This window comes from Crocuta crocuta, unplaced genomic scaffold, assembly GCF_008692635.1.
Source record: "Crocuta crocuta isolate KB4526 unplaced genomic scaffold, BGI_CrCroc_1.0 scaffold114, whole genome shotgun sequence".
Taxonomy (NCBI): domain Eukaryota; kingdom Metazoa; phylum Chordata; class Mammalia; order Carnivora; family Hyaenidae; genus Crocuta; species Crocuta crocuta.
Window position 1 is genome coordinate 772,207 of NW_027530000.1, and position 16,566 is coordinate 788,772.

Below are 16,566 nucleotides of genomic sequence, written 5' to 3' on the forward strand. Positions count from 1 at the left end.
GGTGCGGAGCCGGGACTGCACACGCAGGTCGGGGGCGCCCGCCTCCCGCGCCTCGTAGGCCGGCAAGGGAGCGAGGCTGCGGGTCCGGTCCCTGGGGGCAAGGGACTGTCGAGCACGGCGTCAGGCAGTGGCGCGGGCAGCTCGGGTCGCGGGGTCCTGAGGCAGGGGGGCTCCTCGGGGGCGNGTCTGGCGCGCGAGCCGGGGCCGGGCAGCCGGGCTTGGGCGTCGGCCGGCGGTGTCTTTTCGAGCGCGCTAGCTCCGTTCGGCGGCTGCTCGCGGGGTCGGAGCAGCCGAGGTCCTCCAGGCAAGAGCGGGCATTTAGTTCTCCTGGACCCGCTCTCAAACCGCATTTGTGACCGCTGAGGATTTTGGAGAACAAAGCCCTCCGCGCCGGAGAAAGCAGGCGACCGGGCAGCTGCAGCGGCTGCTCGGGAGAAATGCTCCTGCTCTCTGTGAAGCTGGCCTTACCTGGCCGGCCGGGCTTTATTCTCGTGGCCCGACTGAATTTATTTCCTCACTGCCCCAGTCCTGGAGGCGCGGCGCGGAGGGCTTCCCGGAGGAGGGGATACCAGCGGCTGTAGTCCGTTCAGGCTCCGGGCTGCGTGATCCCATTCCACGTTGTCCGCTCGGAGCGGAGCAGGGGTGGCCGCGGCGGGAGGGATGGACGATAAAGGGGCCGGGGGGCTGTAGGGGCTGGTGGAGGCTTTACGCTTGTCAAAACTCCGACGTGTACAGTAAAAAGGATGAATCTTCTGTAACATTTTTTAAGTTTGTTTTTTGAGACAGAATGCTCGCGAGCAGGGGAGGGGCAGAGAGACCGAGAGAATCCCACGCCCTCTGCGAGCTACCAGCAGAGCCCAACGTGGGGCTCCAGCAGAAATCAAGATGCTTAAGAACTGAGCTACCCGTTCGCCCCTGTAACTTAAGACATTTTTTTAAATGAAAAACTCTGAAGAAATACAATTGACATCCTTGATAAAAAAAAAAAAAAAGTGGGTTGGACACCAAAGAGTCAGTAAATTCGAGGGTGAGTGAAATGGAGATTAAACCACAGTGAAATACTCTTTACACCCAGCAGAATGGTTGATTTTGGTGAGAATGTGGCGTAATTTTGGCATTCTCAAACACTGCTGGCAGGAGTAAAATGAGTTAACTACTGGGAAAACAGTGAGGCACTTTCTCATAAAATCGACAAATCCTGCTCTCCGGCCCGGCAGTGCAGCCTTAGGTACGCAGAGGGACTCGCGCACAATGCTTGCGGCAGTCCCAAACAGGAAACGCCCAGGTGTATGGATAAACCCCGGAAGAATGAATGCACAAATTCTGGAACTGTCATTTGAAATTCCCACGGTGGCGTACTGTTCAATAACACGGATGAATCTGAAAACCATACTAAGTACAAAGACCGCGCACAAAAGTGCACACAGTACAGTTCGGTTTGTAAGAGTCTCGAGAACATCAGAGCTTGTGGTGATGACTCAGAGCCGTGGTTGCGTTTGGGCGGGGTGGTTAACCGGGAAGGGACAGGAAAGAACCTTCACTGTGAAGGAAATGTTCCACATTTTGCTTGGGTCGATAATGACAGGTGCACACTGGCAGATGGACGGTTGCCCAAGTCTGTTTTAGTGTAAATTTTGTGTACATTTAAGAAGGAAGAGTGCCTTGCTACAATGAGATTTTGCCACTTCTACTACGTGTCCTGAGAACAGACATCTGTGGCCAGCGGCTCCCCAGTTTTGACCCTTTCACAAACATCTGCCGTTGTGTAGATGAGAGACTGGGCCGGACTGCCTGGGCTGGTGTCCTGCCTGCCCCCTGCCCTCTGGGTAACTGGGAGAATTACTTAATTGCCCTGTGCTTCATTTTTGTCAGTGGTAAAATGGGGCAGGATAATCATACCTGTCTCAGAGATGAGGATTGCTGTATGTCAGTGCTTGCTACAGAGCCACCATACAGTGCGGGTTTAACGAATGTTAGCTGCTATTACTATTTACATAGTTTGAAAAGCATACGGTGATCTATGTGTCCATGCCCTTAAGAGGTAGCAGGGCCCTCCCCCGTTGTAAGGGACTTTGTTAATCATAAATCCCAGAACTTTGGAGAGGAGAGGACTGACTTGAGACTGTGAATTGTAGAGGGTGTTGCCAGCAGCATCCATTGTCCATTCTCTAATGACAGAACCTCCCAGCTACCGGTAGACATACGGCTGTGCAGCTAAAAACCACATCGTGTGGCCCGGTGACGAAGTGGAGCTGCTGGACAGTAGTCTGTGGGGTTGGGGAGCCGCACCCTTCAAGGAAGGCACACGCATGCCTTCCGCGGGCTCCCCCTTCCCCCAGGAAGTTGGGGCCTGGAGCAGCTGTCCTAGGCCCCAGATGGAAGCCACGAAATGGTGCCAAGAGATAGAAGGCGTTTTTGTCCTTAGCACCTGAGACTGCCGTGGCTGGTCCAGTTTTTATGATTGGGCTGTTGTCCGTAAGAAACACTTCTCTCATGTAAACCACTGAATTTTGGGGTCTCATGGCACCTTTACCAGCCTAACCAGCGTGTTGATAGCAGAATTTTTTGTGGAATCTGCCTAACAATAGCGATTCTATGACGGCTGGACCACCGTCACCACATCTAATGCAGGCTACGTCTGAAATAGGACTGGAAGAGTCAAGGGGGAAGAAAGAAAGGGAAAACGATTCCAACGTTAAGCCGACCCTATTGCTGACCACTGTTTACCATGAGGTAGAAATGAGAGAGTCTGAGATGTAAACACTGCAGGTGGAAGTAGATTTCCTACTGAAATTAAGCTTGGAAGACCCGATGGTCTTTTCTGAGAGGAACAGGTTGCCATCTAATTGCTAATTATGGTTTGTCTCACTCCTACCCTAATCCCTCACTCCACTTCCGATTCCAGATCACGAGAGGGCCAGGGGCGAGATCAGTCAGTTACAGAGTGGAGAGGTCATTTCCACGTGTCTTGAGCGTCCTTCAACAAGAGGAGAACTATGTGGAAATCCAGCCACGATCGTGTTACTTATGGCGTGGGTCTGGCCAAGAAAGCACCCTTGCCAGGTGACTCGAGAGGAAGTGGGGTCCTAGGAGTAACGAGGAATCGTCAGAGCAGGAAGCCCCTGGGACCCTCTGTGAAGATACAATGGAGCCTAGAGAAAGAGCAGATGCAGCCACTGAGGATGCCTTGCCGGCAGGGGAGCCTGGAAGCTCTTCCATTTGCCGATTAGCAAAAGGGTTATTGTACACAAGGGTGTCACAATCTTGCCGAATTTGAAGAGGTCTTCAGTAACGGGTCGACATTACTTACTTCTAATTCATAAATCTGTTCTATTAGCATTCTACCACCATTTCTACACCAAATTAGCAAGGAAAGAAGTCCCCCAATTGGTATTTGTTTATGTATCTCCTTAAAGTCACTGAAGATGGCTAATTAAGGCTCATTTGTTCAGTAAGATCCACCAGCCCCTGATGCCCTATAATCCAGTAGAAATAGGGACTCTCCAGAAATAACTATAATAAAAAGAAACCATGTAAAATGTCATAAAGATAGCTTGATGTAAGTAAATGTGCACAGGGAAGGATCGGTGTGGTTTGGGGGAAAAGGAAGTCTTTCTAAAGGAATCGAGCCATGTCTGCTTTATGCTCACGTCACATCCCATGAGGACAGTCAGTGGTGTGTGGGAGTCTCCCGTAGCAGCTCACACCCCTTCCCAGCTCCAATGACGACATCTGCCCGGTGAGGGTATTCACACCCAGAAACCATCAAATGCTGCAAACCAGGCTTCTTCGCGCTGGAGAGCTGTATCTCTGGGTATCACGCTCGACAGCCACAAGCACCCGGACGCTGCCTGTGAGCGATGGCGAGGCAGGGGCAGCACGAGGCAAGGGGAGCAAGTCGACGCGCCAGCGGGGCACCGGGCACTCCCGGGCCCCTACGGGTCATGCAGTAACACCCCCAGGTCTGCAGAGGCTTGAGAGGACTGGGTTTATTTCTTGCCCCTACTTCCTGCCCACGTGGTCACCCGTCATGCTGTCACCACGGTGGCGGCTGTGCAGCACCCTGTCAGTGCTCTGACCCAGAGGGGACACGGCCTGCGAGCCAGCTCATCGACTCGGATGGCTGAGCCCCCGCCCCACAGCGCACACCTGCCGTCTCCCCAGAGGGAGGAGTGTTTGGTGGGAGCACCAGAGGTCACCACGGAACTGGAAACGCTGAATGACCGGAGACGCCTGGAGGGGTTGATCTGGGCCAGGCTGCAGACGGCAGGAGAGCCACGCTGTGCGCTCTGAACCGAGCGAGCGTACGCGCCAGACCAGAGTCGGGGGGGCTGGCCCAGGCCTGGTTGCACAGCCAAGCCGGTTCTAAGCTGATGCAGAGAAAGGAGGCGCCACACAACAGACACAGGAGCTGTGGGCATGGCTGGCCTGGGTGAGGGTCAAGAAGGATCTGGAGGGTGGCAAACCTTGAGGGTTCAGAGGCCGCAGTGAATATATCACTAACACGGGGACGCCAGTCAGGAGAAGGGGCTGTTTTTTTGGATGAAGGGGAGGCCATCCACTTTCAACACGCTGAGGTTTAAGTATTGGGAAAAATCACTTTGAAATATTCATCGAGTCTTTAGAAATGTACATTTAAAGGGGCATCTGGGTGGCTCAGTCAGTGAAGCGTCTGATTGCTGCGCAGGTCATGGCCTCCTGGTCTGTGAATTCGAGGCCCATGTTGGGCTCTGTGCTGACAGCTCAGAGCCTGGAGCCTGCTTTGGATTTTGTGTCTCCCTCGCTGTCTGGCCCTTCCTTGCTTGCACTCTCTCTCTCAAAAATAAATAAAAACATTAATATATGTTAAAAAAGGCATGCACATTTAAAGCTCACAGTCCAAACGAAGCTTCCTGTGAGGCGCCTCATACGCTGGCTACTATCTCCCACCCTGTGGCGCTCCGGCCGACTAAGTGAAGAGCCGGCAGACGACTTCCTCCAGCAGTTCGGGCCTCGGGGAGGGCTGAGTGGGTGAGAGCCTGCAGGTGCTTCCGGAGCCGCTGCCCTCCCGCCCCAGGGCTGCTGTGGGTCCACACGCTTTCAACCCGGTGGGGAAGCGCGCCGTCCCCAAGGGAGGTCACCATGCTGCTCCTGAGCCCCCCGGAGGTGAGCTGGCATGCCGGAAGGGCCTGCCCCCCAGAGCAAGAAAAAGGGAAGAGCAACACAGTTTAGTGTCTCCAGCCGTTTCTAGGAAAAAGCACTGCTAAAGTATACTTTTTACCAGAATCTGCGACATCTGTTGTCAACTGAGAGCGTGCATAAAGGCAAGCAGGATTCTAATAAGTACTGCCTCGGGTTTTACAAGTTGCTGATTGCTGAGGATTCTTTCTCCTCAAGGAAAGGCTTGGAGATTCTTCCAGCAGCCCTTGCGTTTACCCATCAAACTGGACGGTAGCAGCATAAATAATCCTATTTCCCACATAATCTGGGTAAGACACTTCTGAGTAACCTGGGGACTCCTAGACACCAGGCTTCCCACCGGCGGAAAGACCTGGGTCCCACACTCGGCCCACATTCCAGCTCACCTGCCCGCGCTGAGCCAGGAGGCAGGTGCCCAGCGCCCCCTCAACACTGCTGCCTGGCCACGGAGGACGCAACGGGCTCAAAGTCAGTCCATCGACAGGTCAGTCTGGTGCCTACAAATGTTTAACAACTTTATGGGTAAAAGAAAAAAGTTCAGGAAATCAGACCCAGCCCTTTCCTGATTGCTGTAGAGCAGGACATGGCATCCTCACTCCTTCCGGAAGCTAGGGCCACAGAAGTAGGTGGGCAGGAGCCTTCCCCTAAGCTCTGGAGAGCACACGTATTACCTGACTCTTGGTTATGGAAGCTGGTAAAGTGGAGTTCGAGAAAAGTGTAAATCCCACCACAAAACCACATTCTGTCATCACTAGTTTACTTCCTTTCTGGACACTTTCTCCCGCTGGTTACTAAAGACTTCCACGTCTGGCTCACTCTCCTTGATCACAATCAGCCGGCAGATGGAAGTGGGGGGGACTGGGGCCACGACTCTGAGGTTCAGAGAAGTATTTGTGGTCCAGCTGCGGACAGTGGGGCCAGCAGAGCCCAGTGCAGGGACGTGCTGGGGACATGCCCCCACCCCCGCCGTACTCACATGGCGGCAGGTGTGTGAAGTGTGGGCTGAAGAGGGCCGGGCACGGGGAGCTCGCTGCTCTGGCCCCAGAAGGAGCACAGGTGAGACCTCACACCACGCGAAGCTTTGGCAGGACAGTCAGGACAGGAAGACGCTCTTTAAAGACGAGTATTAAACACAGTTTATAAAACAGAAGATAAAGGATTCCTCCAAGATACAGCTAAATATGTATATTAAATAAAGCTCCCAATGAAATGTGAAAATCTTTAACAAAAAATAGTTTATTGCACAAAATTTAAGGAATTCCCCCAGCACATTTAAATTTATAAAAAATCAACATGCTTTTTAAAGTTACAATTCGTTGTGCACGGTGACACCTTTCCCCTGAACAGCCCCAACCTGAGGACTTCCTTTCATGAGAAAAATTTTAACAGAAATGAGTAGCTTAAAGCCACCAAGTTTTCTAGATCCGCTAAAACATTACCCTCCAGGATCCTATCATAACCTGAGACCATCACACAACCAGATTTGCCTGGAACGGGAGTCAGTGAACTTCTTCGAATAAGGCTCAGAATGTCTCACATGTTACAGGGGTCCTTGAGGAAGGTTCCAGGACATTTGTATTTCAGATACGCTGGTCCCTTTCAACTAGAAATCTTTACACAGGACACGTCATTTCTATGTAAGAAGTTACTCAAGCGAGTAGGAACGTATGTCATGGCTTCGGCAGCATCCCTACACCGAGAAGCATCTGTAAACTGAGAAAGACTTTAGTGAGAATCTTCTTAGCAGGCCTGTCCCATTATCCTGACCCCAGGCCACAGTAAAAGCCAGCTGCACATCCTATCAGAACTTTGCCTGTTAGACCTTCCAAAGAGTAGAACAAAAGCACATAAATCCATAAGATCTGATGGCATCTAGCTACTGTGTTCCACGGAAAGATCCGTGATAACCACGCCGCAGTAAGATTTTTTTTTGGAACATAAAGAAAATAAGAAATGACATGATGAAGTGTCCAAACCAGTGTCCTCTGTAATGAGGACATGGGATACAGTATTCATGACTCAGGATGAATAAGACCCACAAATATAATGTAACAGCAAACCTATGTTTACAAGTACTCCAGACGGTAATGTTGTTTTCCATGAATAAATTCTGAATTCCCACTTCTGCCCAGAACATTTCAAATGATATTCACTGAAGACTCTAGCTGTGGGAGGTAGAAGTCAAGGCCCTTGGGGGTTAAAAACAACAAACCCTCAACAAATCGGGAGCAGGCGACCTTGACGTCCAGCTTCCTCTCTCAGGTGAAGGAAGCCCTAATAAAAGGCTGGACAAAAAGGCCCCAGATCAGGGGCCGTCGGCCACACGGGAAACAGCACGGCAGGGGGACAGCCAGAGTGTTCAGGAACCGAAAGATGGGGTGATGACAAAGGCACAGGGTGATGTCAGGAAGCCAGGAGGCTCTGCCACCATCGCCACAGGCGCACAGGCACGCACACAGGGGCAGGTGCACACGCAGGCACACACTCACACACGCAGGTGCACACTCACATACAGGCACACCCACACACACAGGCACACCCACACGCAGGCACTCGCGTGCACACACAGGTGCATACTCACACACACAGGCACACTCACACACACAGGCACACCCACACACAGATGCATACTCACATACAGGCACTCACGCAGGCACTCGCGCACACACACAGGTGAATACTCACACACACAGGCACTCACGCACACACGCAGGGGCACACCCACACACAGGCACACCCACTCAGGCACACCCACACGCAGGCACTCGCACTTACACACAGGTGCATACTCACACACAGGCACTCACGCACACATGCAGGGGCACACTCACACACACAGGCACAACCACACACAGGCACACCCACTCAGGCACACCCACACGCAGGCACTCGCGCTTACACACAGGTGCATACTCACACACACAGGCACTCGCACACACACACAGGTGCATACTCACAGGCACACCCACACGCAGGCACACACAGGCGCACACACGCAGGTGCATACTCGTACACACAGGCACACTCACACGCAGGCACACATGCGCACACTCACAGGTGCAGGCACACCCACACAGAGGGTAAGACATGAAGGAAACAAGGTGAGGAACAGAGACTTGCTCACAATCAGTTGACCCTTTCCTAAGAGAAGACGTACAGTGACCGCCGTCCCCGGGAGCCACTGGCGAGCAGCAGTAAGGAAGCAGCCATAGCAGGAGGCTGAGTGTCATGTGCTGGTTTTAAAATTAAAACTGAGGATAATACACCCCAAATAAATAAAAATGTAAATTACGATTTTTCTCCTCTAATGGTACAAAAACAATTTTGTCAAAAACGGTTTCCAACTTAAGATGAAAAGTAGGATATATTTATAATGAAGTCTTCAAGTATTATTTCAAGATTAACCCTGTACAAATGATATACACATTTCAGAAGTCCCAATACTTGCAAGGGAATTTTTTTTAAACACTAAACATCTTCGTGGTCAATGCTACTTTATCAATAAACCTTCTAACAGCATCTTATGAGAGAACACAAACAGCTTTAAAATACCAAACTGTTTTCTCCTCAAAAGAGACAAAAGTAGTAAGTCGACACAGGCGTACGTGGCCCGATCAGTAACACTTCCACGTTGATCTCCGGACCAGCAGATCTGCACCAGAGGCCTCTCTGCTCTAACTCACACAGCAGGGATTAGTTTAGATTTCTTAGCCATGTAGGGGACAGAGCTACAGACCTCAGGGGTCCCAGCCCGTCGGTTTCTGTAGCACTTCATGGTTCAGGTGGAGAAATGTCCACAAGAACCCTCCCATGCTCAGTGAGCTCCAAATCCAGTCCTTCCTACAGGGCAGCTGGGGGTGGCCGCCGCCTTCCCACGGAGCTGAGCTGCCCCTTCTAGGAGGCTCCGTGTCTCCGGAGGAGAGGGTGCAGGGCCTTCTGAACCTTCTTGACCACAAAGGCCCTGCTGGACGTTTTCATGTGGGCATGGGGGAGGGGGAGGGGACCCCGGAGAAGCCTGGGTTTGGAGCCCTGGCCCCCTCTCCCCTCCTCTCCTGGGACCGCCCCCAAGCATCTCACACATCAGGCCAACACACGGTGACTGGGGTCAGCCAAGGGGAGCGAGGTCATGCAGGGCCAAGGGTCAGATGACGGGGGGGCGGGGGGTGGGGGGCTGTGCACTTACGACAAGGCCGTCAAAAATGAAGCGAAACTAAAATAAAGACCCTTTTCTAAGAATATTTGGTTTTAGAACAGTAAATAAAATAATGATTTCTTAAAATATAATTTTCTGACTGACATCCCTAAACCCTACGTGTACATTGTTTCCTGACAGCACATTTTCAAAAGGCAATCAATAAAAAGACAATTCAGGTCATTCTTAAATAATACAGACATACTTTTTAAAGATTAGATTGATTTTCAGTATCTATATACACATCCTATGGTGAGATAGCCACTAAAAATAAAATACAAACCAAAGGTGCAAATAAAGTTTCATTTCTGCAGGGAGGTAAAGCCCTTACTGAATCAGACAGGAGAGAGAGAAATGGGACCCGGTCATGCAGTGTTGCCACTGGTGGCCACTGGCCGGCGTCACCCTCAGACGACAGCAACTACGGTCACTCATGAGAGATGCCCTTCGGACACATTCAAAACCTTCTCGCTGAGATCTAGGCTAGGTTGTTCAGATTTGGTCATTTCGTGGGAAAAGCTATTTGTGATTTGCAATGACTATTTCTCTAATCCTCGGCTCTCGTTCTGTCCTTTCGCTCCTCGTAAAGGCAAATGCAAAATTTAAACCTCATCTCTTAGAAAAACAGAGCAAACAGTCAAATAAATAATCTTGACAAAAGAATATTCCTTTGGGTAGTTACACGCGCTCAGACTGGGGGCGCTCGGCAGCCGCTGTTCCGAGCCCTTCTCTGGAGACCCCGCACTGGCCACGTTGCTCCGTGTCTCCCCGGGGGTTGGCGTGATCTCCGGGGGGGGCTGGGCTAGCCGTGGGGTCCCCCTGAGTCCAGGAGGACAGCGACTCGTGCACGGTAACGGTGTGCGCCTCCATCTGGCGCTGAAGGCTGTCCATCTCCTGCCTGGACAGACGGGGAGACAAGGGAAGGAAGGCGAGTCAAAGGAGAGCCAGAAAAGACGCCGTTACATTCCTCAGAGACAAGCAGCCACCTCAAACGTGGGTCCTCACAAGCCTGACCGGGACAGCAGTCCCCTCAGGCACCACAGCACCTGCACAGGGCTGACACACCCGTCTGGCTGGGGCCAGCGACACTGACGGGGTCACAGGACTCATGGGACTCAGGCCATGCAACTCCGCGCACAGGGGCTGCTGCTGTGGGAGGTGCGTAAGCAGCACTGAGGGCCTGCCACGTAGCTTCCACTCGCGGGGTCAAAAAAGATGTCCCCTGGGGCACCCGGGTGGCTCAGATGGCTAAGCGTCCGACTTCGGCTCAGGTCATGATCTCACGATTCGGGAGTTCAAGCCCCGCGTCGGGCTCTGTGCTGACAGCTCAGAGCCTGGAGCTGCTTCGGATTCTGTGTCTCCCTCTCTCTCTGCCCCTTTCCCACTTGCGCACTCTCTCCCCCAAAAATAAATGTTAAAAAAAAAGGAGTAAACAAAAAATGTTTTTAATTAAAAAAAAAAAAGACGTCCCCACATGGCCACACCCTGCAAACACTGGCCTCGGGCTGCTAGGAGCAGAACATCTAGTTGTGGGGATTCTAAGGGCTCAGGTCCTGGTCACTCGAGGGCTTCGCAGGGTCACTCAGCTCTAGGCCGTCCTCCCCGGATGACAGGGACTGACAGCCCGAGTGACCCCATGTGGCACAGGCCTGCTCGGCCCCTGCTGGGCGTGCGGTCCTGCCGGCAGGATTCTTCCAAGTTAAACCTGAAGTCTAGTTTTAGAGACCGAGGGAGACAGGACACAGGACGTGGCTCGTACTTGAGCTGCTGGAGACAGCTGTTGAGGTTCTTGAGGGGCTCCTTGCTCACGGCGGGTGGGGGCCTCAGCAGCTCCTCCAGCAGGGAGGCCGGGACGGGGCAGTCGGGGATCTTCACCGGTGTCACGGGGCCAGAAGGGCTGGCCTCACCTTTCAGTTCCTTTCTCTGTTTGCAAACGTACACGGTTAGCGGCCTCACTAAGAGGGTGACCCCCATACGCTTCCCCTCTTCGGTGCCTGGGGTCACAGCAGGGAGTCCCAGAGGCGCCTCCTGGGAAGGCATGGGCCCTGTTCCCCAGCCGGCAGAGCTGGCAGCCACGGGTTTCAAGGAACCTTCTTTCTAACACACGTGACGATGCAGGTGCTGGCCCCCCGGGAGGAGGAGAACGCTCCTGTGGGGGGCCTTCCACGAAAGACCACGGCTTTGACCTTGCACATCCCTCAGAAATTAGGTCAATTTCAACTCTTATAACTCCCCTTTCTAGGACTTCACACCTTTTCCACAGACAGGAAAACAGTGCTAAATAAACCCGAGTCTGAGTGGCTTCTTTGCACCTGGGAAACATGTACGTAGACCGAGCAGAGAAGCAAGAGCCAGGTGTGCAGAAAACCTGCGCAGGGTCCCCTGCGCTGGCCACCTGGCCAGCGGCTGCGCGCGGGTGGCGGGCCTACAGGCAACGCCGCCCTCTAGGGTTTGTAAAGCGCATTACAACAAAGCGGTATGTGAATTCACGCGTTTGGAAAAGGCACCAAAATAAAAGGGCCTGGCCTGTTTCTGAGCACCATACTCCAGCATCATTTATTCTCACGCGGCAGGTGCTCGGTGTTGGTCACGTGTAACCCCATGTCGGAGTGAGCCCGACGCGCCCACGGCCTGCCCCGCAGGCCGGCGGAGGACCCAGGGGACCCCGCCCCGGCCGAGTACCGTCTTGGCGGCGCCGCGCCGCAGGTCCAGCCGGAGCTGCTGGTTCTGCTGGAGCAGACTCTTCATGTTGTTCTTCAGTTCCGACACCTTAGCCTGGAGCATGAACTTCTCCTTCTGGGTCAGGGACAGATCTTCCCGCACCATCTCCAGCTCAGCTTTGATATTCTAAGGAAAGGGAAGTCATAGATTTTTAAAAGCTAACAAATCTTAAGCACTGCTAAGATCGTAAGTTCGTACGTCACAATTCTAAGGGGCTAGAAACGGAACACCGATTTTTTGTGATGAGGTATGCGGCGCGGCCAGCACATTTCCTCCCGACCGCGCAGGTCGGGCAGCCTCCCGTCACATCCACGTTCTCAACGTTTTTATCCAAATTTCAGAGCCTCTGCCAATGAACCAGCAACATTCCCGTGTCCGCTATCTACACTGGACCCCAAGAGTCACCTGTTTAAATCCAAGGTCAGCTAACAGAATAAGCCTCGCCATTACTCAGGAAGAATATAAACCAACCCTAATGTTACTCGAGCCCTCCGTTCACAAGGAGGGATCCTGCCAAGTGTACACTCCTGACCCTTGGCTCAAGCAGTCCCGACGGCACACGGGTTTCTTTGTGGAGAAGTTTATCGCAGGGTGGTGAGCGTTTGTTTCACATGCGCGGTCTCAGTGATTGAGCTTTGCCAGATCCCATTCCGGGAACATCGACACATCTCACCCAGGGCATACGTGGCGCTGGGGCCTGGCCTCCTTCGGGTGTATGACCTGGACTTCTTTCCAAAATGAATACTGTCTGCAAAACAGCTTGGTGGCAGCCCTGAGTTCACCGAGAACTCATGCACTCGGCGTGCTGCCTGGCACACTAATCAGGACTAGTGCTGGGATCACCCACTACCTTACGGAGTGCTGGCTCTGACCGGCCCCAGGACCTCGACACAGCAGATACCTGCAGTAAGTGCTGTATTCCGTCTAGTTCTTTTTTACTCTGCTGTTCACTCAAGTCCAGCTGCTGCTTCAAGGACTGGATTTCTCTTTCCTTCTGATCCACCTCCCATTTGAGATTTTCCCTCTAGAGGAGGGAAAAAGTCACATGACCAAGAGAATTTTACAGTGGCTTTCTTGCACCGTAAAACTGCTCTAACTAATCTCTGTGTGTTAATATCACTTAGAAACAACAAATATCCCTTTCCAAGCACACAGGGAATGAAGGGACGAGCACGTGAACGGTCCGTGAGCCCTGTCCGCCGGAGACGCGAGGCCCCCGGAGGGTCACCTCTTGGTTTCCCGCGGGCTGTCTGTCCAGCTGCTCGTCCAGCTGCTTCTGCAGGAGCTGGAGCTGCGTCCGGGCCTCTGCCAGCTCTGCCTGGAACACTCCTATTTCCTGGGAGTGCTTCCCCTCTTGGATTCTGCCAGAAAAAAAGGAAGAAGGAAATTACAGCATGCTTGCCCCACCACAGCATGTCATCGTCACAGGTGGCAGAGACTCGCACGCTGCTCGTCCCCAGTGGGGACTGCTCTGCCCTGACCCTCACAAACCCCCTGGGGAGGACACTCTGTGAGCCCACATGATGGATTACGATGGGGGGGAAGCGCTCCACACGCACCCCTGCACGTGCCCTAACCGGAGGCCGCAGTGAGCCTCAGTGGTGGGGCCATCCCTCAGACGTGCGCCCTCACGCAGGGCTCGGTCCTCAGCGGAGGGCCAGCGGGTGCGCGGCGGGCACAGCCACGTCAGCACTGAGATTTCAAAGCTGAGCTGCAGGCTTCAGACAGGGATCCAGTAGGTTCCCCTTCGGTGAGCCTAGTGCCCCGAGACGTGGCGGGACACAGGTGACCTTCATGCGCTGAGCGCCCTAACGGGATAACGTGAGGCGGGGGCCCGGCCCGCTGCCCACCGGCACTCACTGGAGACCCTCCGCCTCCGCCTGCAGCTTCTGCACCAGCTGCTCCTTGGCCTGCAGCTCCTTCTTCACCTCACTCAGCTCCAAGGTTGCGGCCTTGAAGTGGCGGCGGCTATGTCCTGCTTCCGCCTTGGCTGCAGCAACCTAACCAGAAAAACAGCGGCATTACCAAGGGCAAGAACCACACAGAATGTGGCCATGTGGCGTCCGCGAGGACTACCGCCAGCCCCAGCCACGTCCCAGCCGCTCTAGGTTCTTCCAAAGCTTTTCAAGTTCCCAAAGGACGGAAGCACGTCACATGTGCCTGGTGCGTGGCGTGCGGCCGCCAGCATCTGCCGAGTGACCACTACGTTCCAAGTTGTCGTCATCTAAACAGTTTCTGAGGTGTTTTTGTTTAAGTTTATTTATTTATGTTGAGAGAACGAACGAGTGAGGGAGGGACAGAGAGAGAGAGAGAGAGAGAGAGAGAGAGAGAGAATCCCAAGCAGGCTCCATGTTGTCAGCACAGAACCCAACATGGGGCTTGGACTCATGAACCATGAGATCATGACCTGAGCTGAAATCAAGAGTCAGACGCTCAACCAACTGAGCCACCCAGGTGCCCCTTGATCTAAATGGTTCTGATAGTCCTCTTCAAGGATATCTGCATATTTCTTGTTAAAATCAGTCATAGTTCATGTTTTCAGGGAGGAATACATTTTTCCATCATACCAAGTAAGTGCAGTTAGGCCACCAATTATTATGCATTTATGACACAGTCTTTTCATGGTTAACAATGGTTTCCCCCAAGGTTTCTGAAACCAGAAAATTCTAAGAATATAAGAAAATCTCCCATTTTCCTTCCTAATAATTTAATTTTCTTATCTAACTGCACTAACAGCACTTCAGTTTTTTAGAAAATTTTTTTAACGTTTATTTATTTTCGAGACATAGAGAGACAGAGTGTTGGGGTGGGGGGGAGGAAAGAGAGAGAGAGGGAGACACAGAATCCGAAGCAGCTCCAGGCTCCGAGCTGTCACCACAGAGCCCGACGCGGGGCTCGAACCCACAAGCTGTGAGATCATGACCTGAGCCGAAGTTGGAGGCTTAACCAACTGAGCCACTCAGGTGCCCCAGCACTTCATTTTTTAAAAGTGTAATAAAAATACTTACAACATGTGGCAGTTGAACACTGAAAGTCTAACTCGCTTAAATCAGTAAAAAAAAAAAAACTCCAGTAGAAGATGTCAGCAGTGGTTTATCACTAGGTGCAAATTCAAAATAATCTATACCTCAATCTTTACTTTTTTTTTTTTTTAACTTTTTACTAGCACGTGCTGTTCATACAATCAGGACAATTAGACTAAATGCATTTAGAGAAATAAATGACAATCATTCACAATTAAGAAGCTAATATCGTATATCCATCACCTTCCTTAGTACTTTCATTCACAAGCTTCCTGGTTTCAACTTCATTAAAAGGAGAATAAAATTAGTAAGTCAAAATATAGAAATTGGGGGTAGAAAAGTAGGAAGGGTGGCTGATTCCGTTCAACTTCACACCAGAGACAAAAATCAACCGCAGGAGAGGCAAATGGGGGTCATGGAAATATATTCTTAACAAATCTTAAAACTGTCCTGTTTTAAAGGAATATTTTACTGTCTCACCCCCAAAAACAAAGAACTATTTTTTTCTATCTCTATTATATCATCATGGGGAAAATTTTAAAGGATGCAGCAAAACCCAGGTCACACGCACCCCTGCACACGTGTGGACGTGGCAACCACATTCTGTGCCATGCGCTGGGGCTGTGAGGGTAAATGAGTCGCAGCCCTGAAGCCACAAAGCTCACGTTCTTTTTTTTCTTTGTAAGGGTTTATAATGTTTTTGAGAGAGAGAGAGAGAGTGTGTGTGTGTATATGAGAAAGAGAGAGAGAGAGAGAGCAAAGGAGGGGCAGAGACAGAAGGAGAGAGAGAATCCCACGCAGGCTCCGCGCTAACAGTACAGAGCTTATGGCTCAATCTCATGAACTGTGAGATCATGACCTGAGCTGAAATCAAGAGTCAGACGCTTAACCAACCGAGCCCCCCAGGCGCCCCTGAAGCTTACGTTCTAATGAGGAGTAAGAGAGCGGCACCTGGGGGGGGGGGAACACAGAGGGACTGAGGACTCTCGCTCACCGGGGCGGAGGGGCGGGCCCTCTGCAGGAAGGTGGACAGTGGAGCATGGAGAGGAGCAGCCGGGAAACGGCAGAAGTCTATGCAGCCACCTTTCTCGATGGCACTTTCGACACTAGCGGGGTCACATATTGCTCTGCAGCTGGCTTTTTTAGCTCAACAGCACACGTGGGACATTTTCCCCCAGCAAATACTCTGTCGGGCTCCATGCGCGTCTCGGGCCCACACGACTGCATCTGGGTTAACGCAAGTCCGCTCTTCCGTGGACGGACATCAGGGCTCCCTCCAGCCACTCACCGTCACCAATGCTCTGATGACGCTTTGCTCTCAGAACACATCAACAAAGACGCTTGTACGGTAAATTCCTGGAAGGGAACTGAGGTGTCAAGGCTCCACATGCTCAACTTTTAGACACTGACAAACTGCATTCCAACAGGCTCTTGAGGTTGCCGTTTAGAACC

The 16,566-nt window shown here is 52.2% G+C and overlaps 1 protein-coding gene across 3 annotated transcripts in view; it reads right to left on the reverse strand.

Moving 5' to 3' along the window:
• Positions 1–6,394: 6,394 nt before the first annotated feature.
• Positions 6,395–16,566, reverse strand: part of GOLGA3 (golgin A3) — a 41,598-nt gene continuing 31,426 nt past the window's right edge. For all 3 annotated transcript variants that reach the window (XM_077763577.1, XM_077763576.1, XM_077763575.1), the window contains 6 exons: positions 13,952–14,093; positions 13,320–13,452; positions 12,993–13,115; positions 12,053–12,217; positions 11,130–11,293; positions 6,395–10,268 (listed from right to left, as the gene is read on the reverse strand). In XM_077763577.1, the coding sequence (XP_077619703.1) occupies positions 10,049–10,268; positions 11,130–11,293; positions 12,053–12,217; positions 12,993–13,115; positions 13,320–13,452; positions 13,952–14,093 (947 nt within the window). In that variant the 3' untranslated portion in view covers positions 6,395–10,048. The remainder of the gene's footprint in view (positions 10,269–11,129; positions 11,294–12,052; positions 12,218–12,992; positions 13,116–13,319; positions 13,453–13,951; positions 14,094–16,566) is intronic.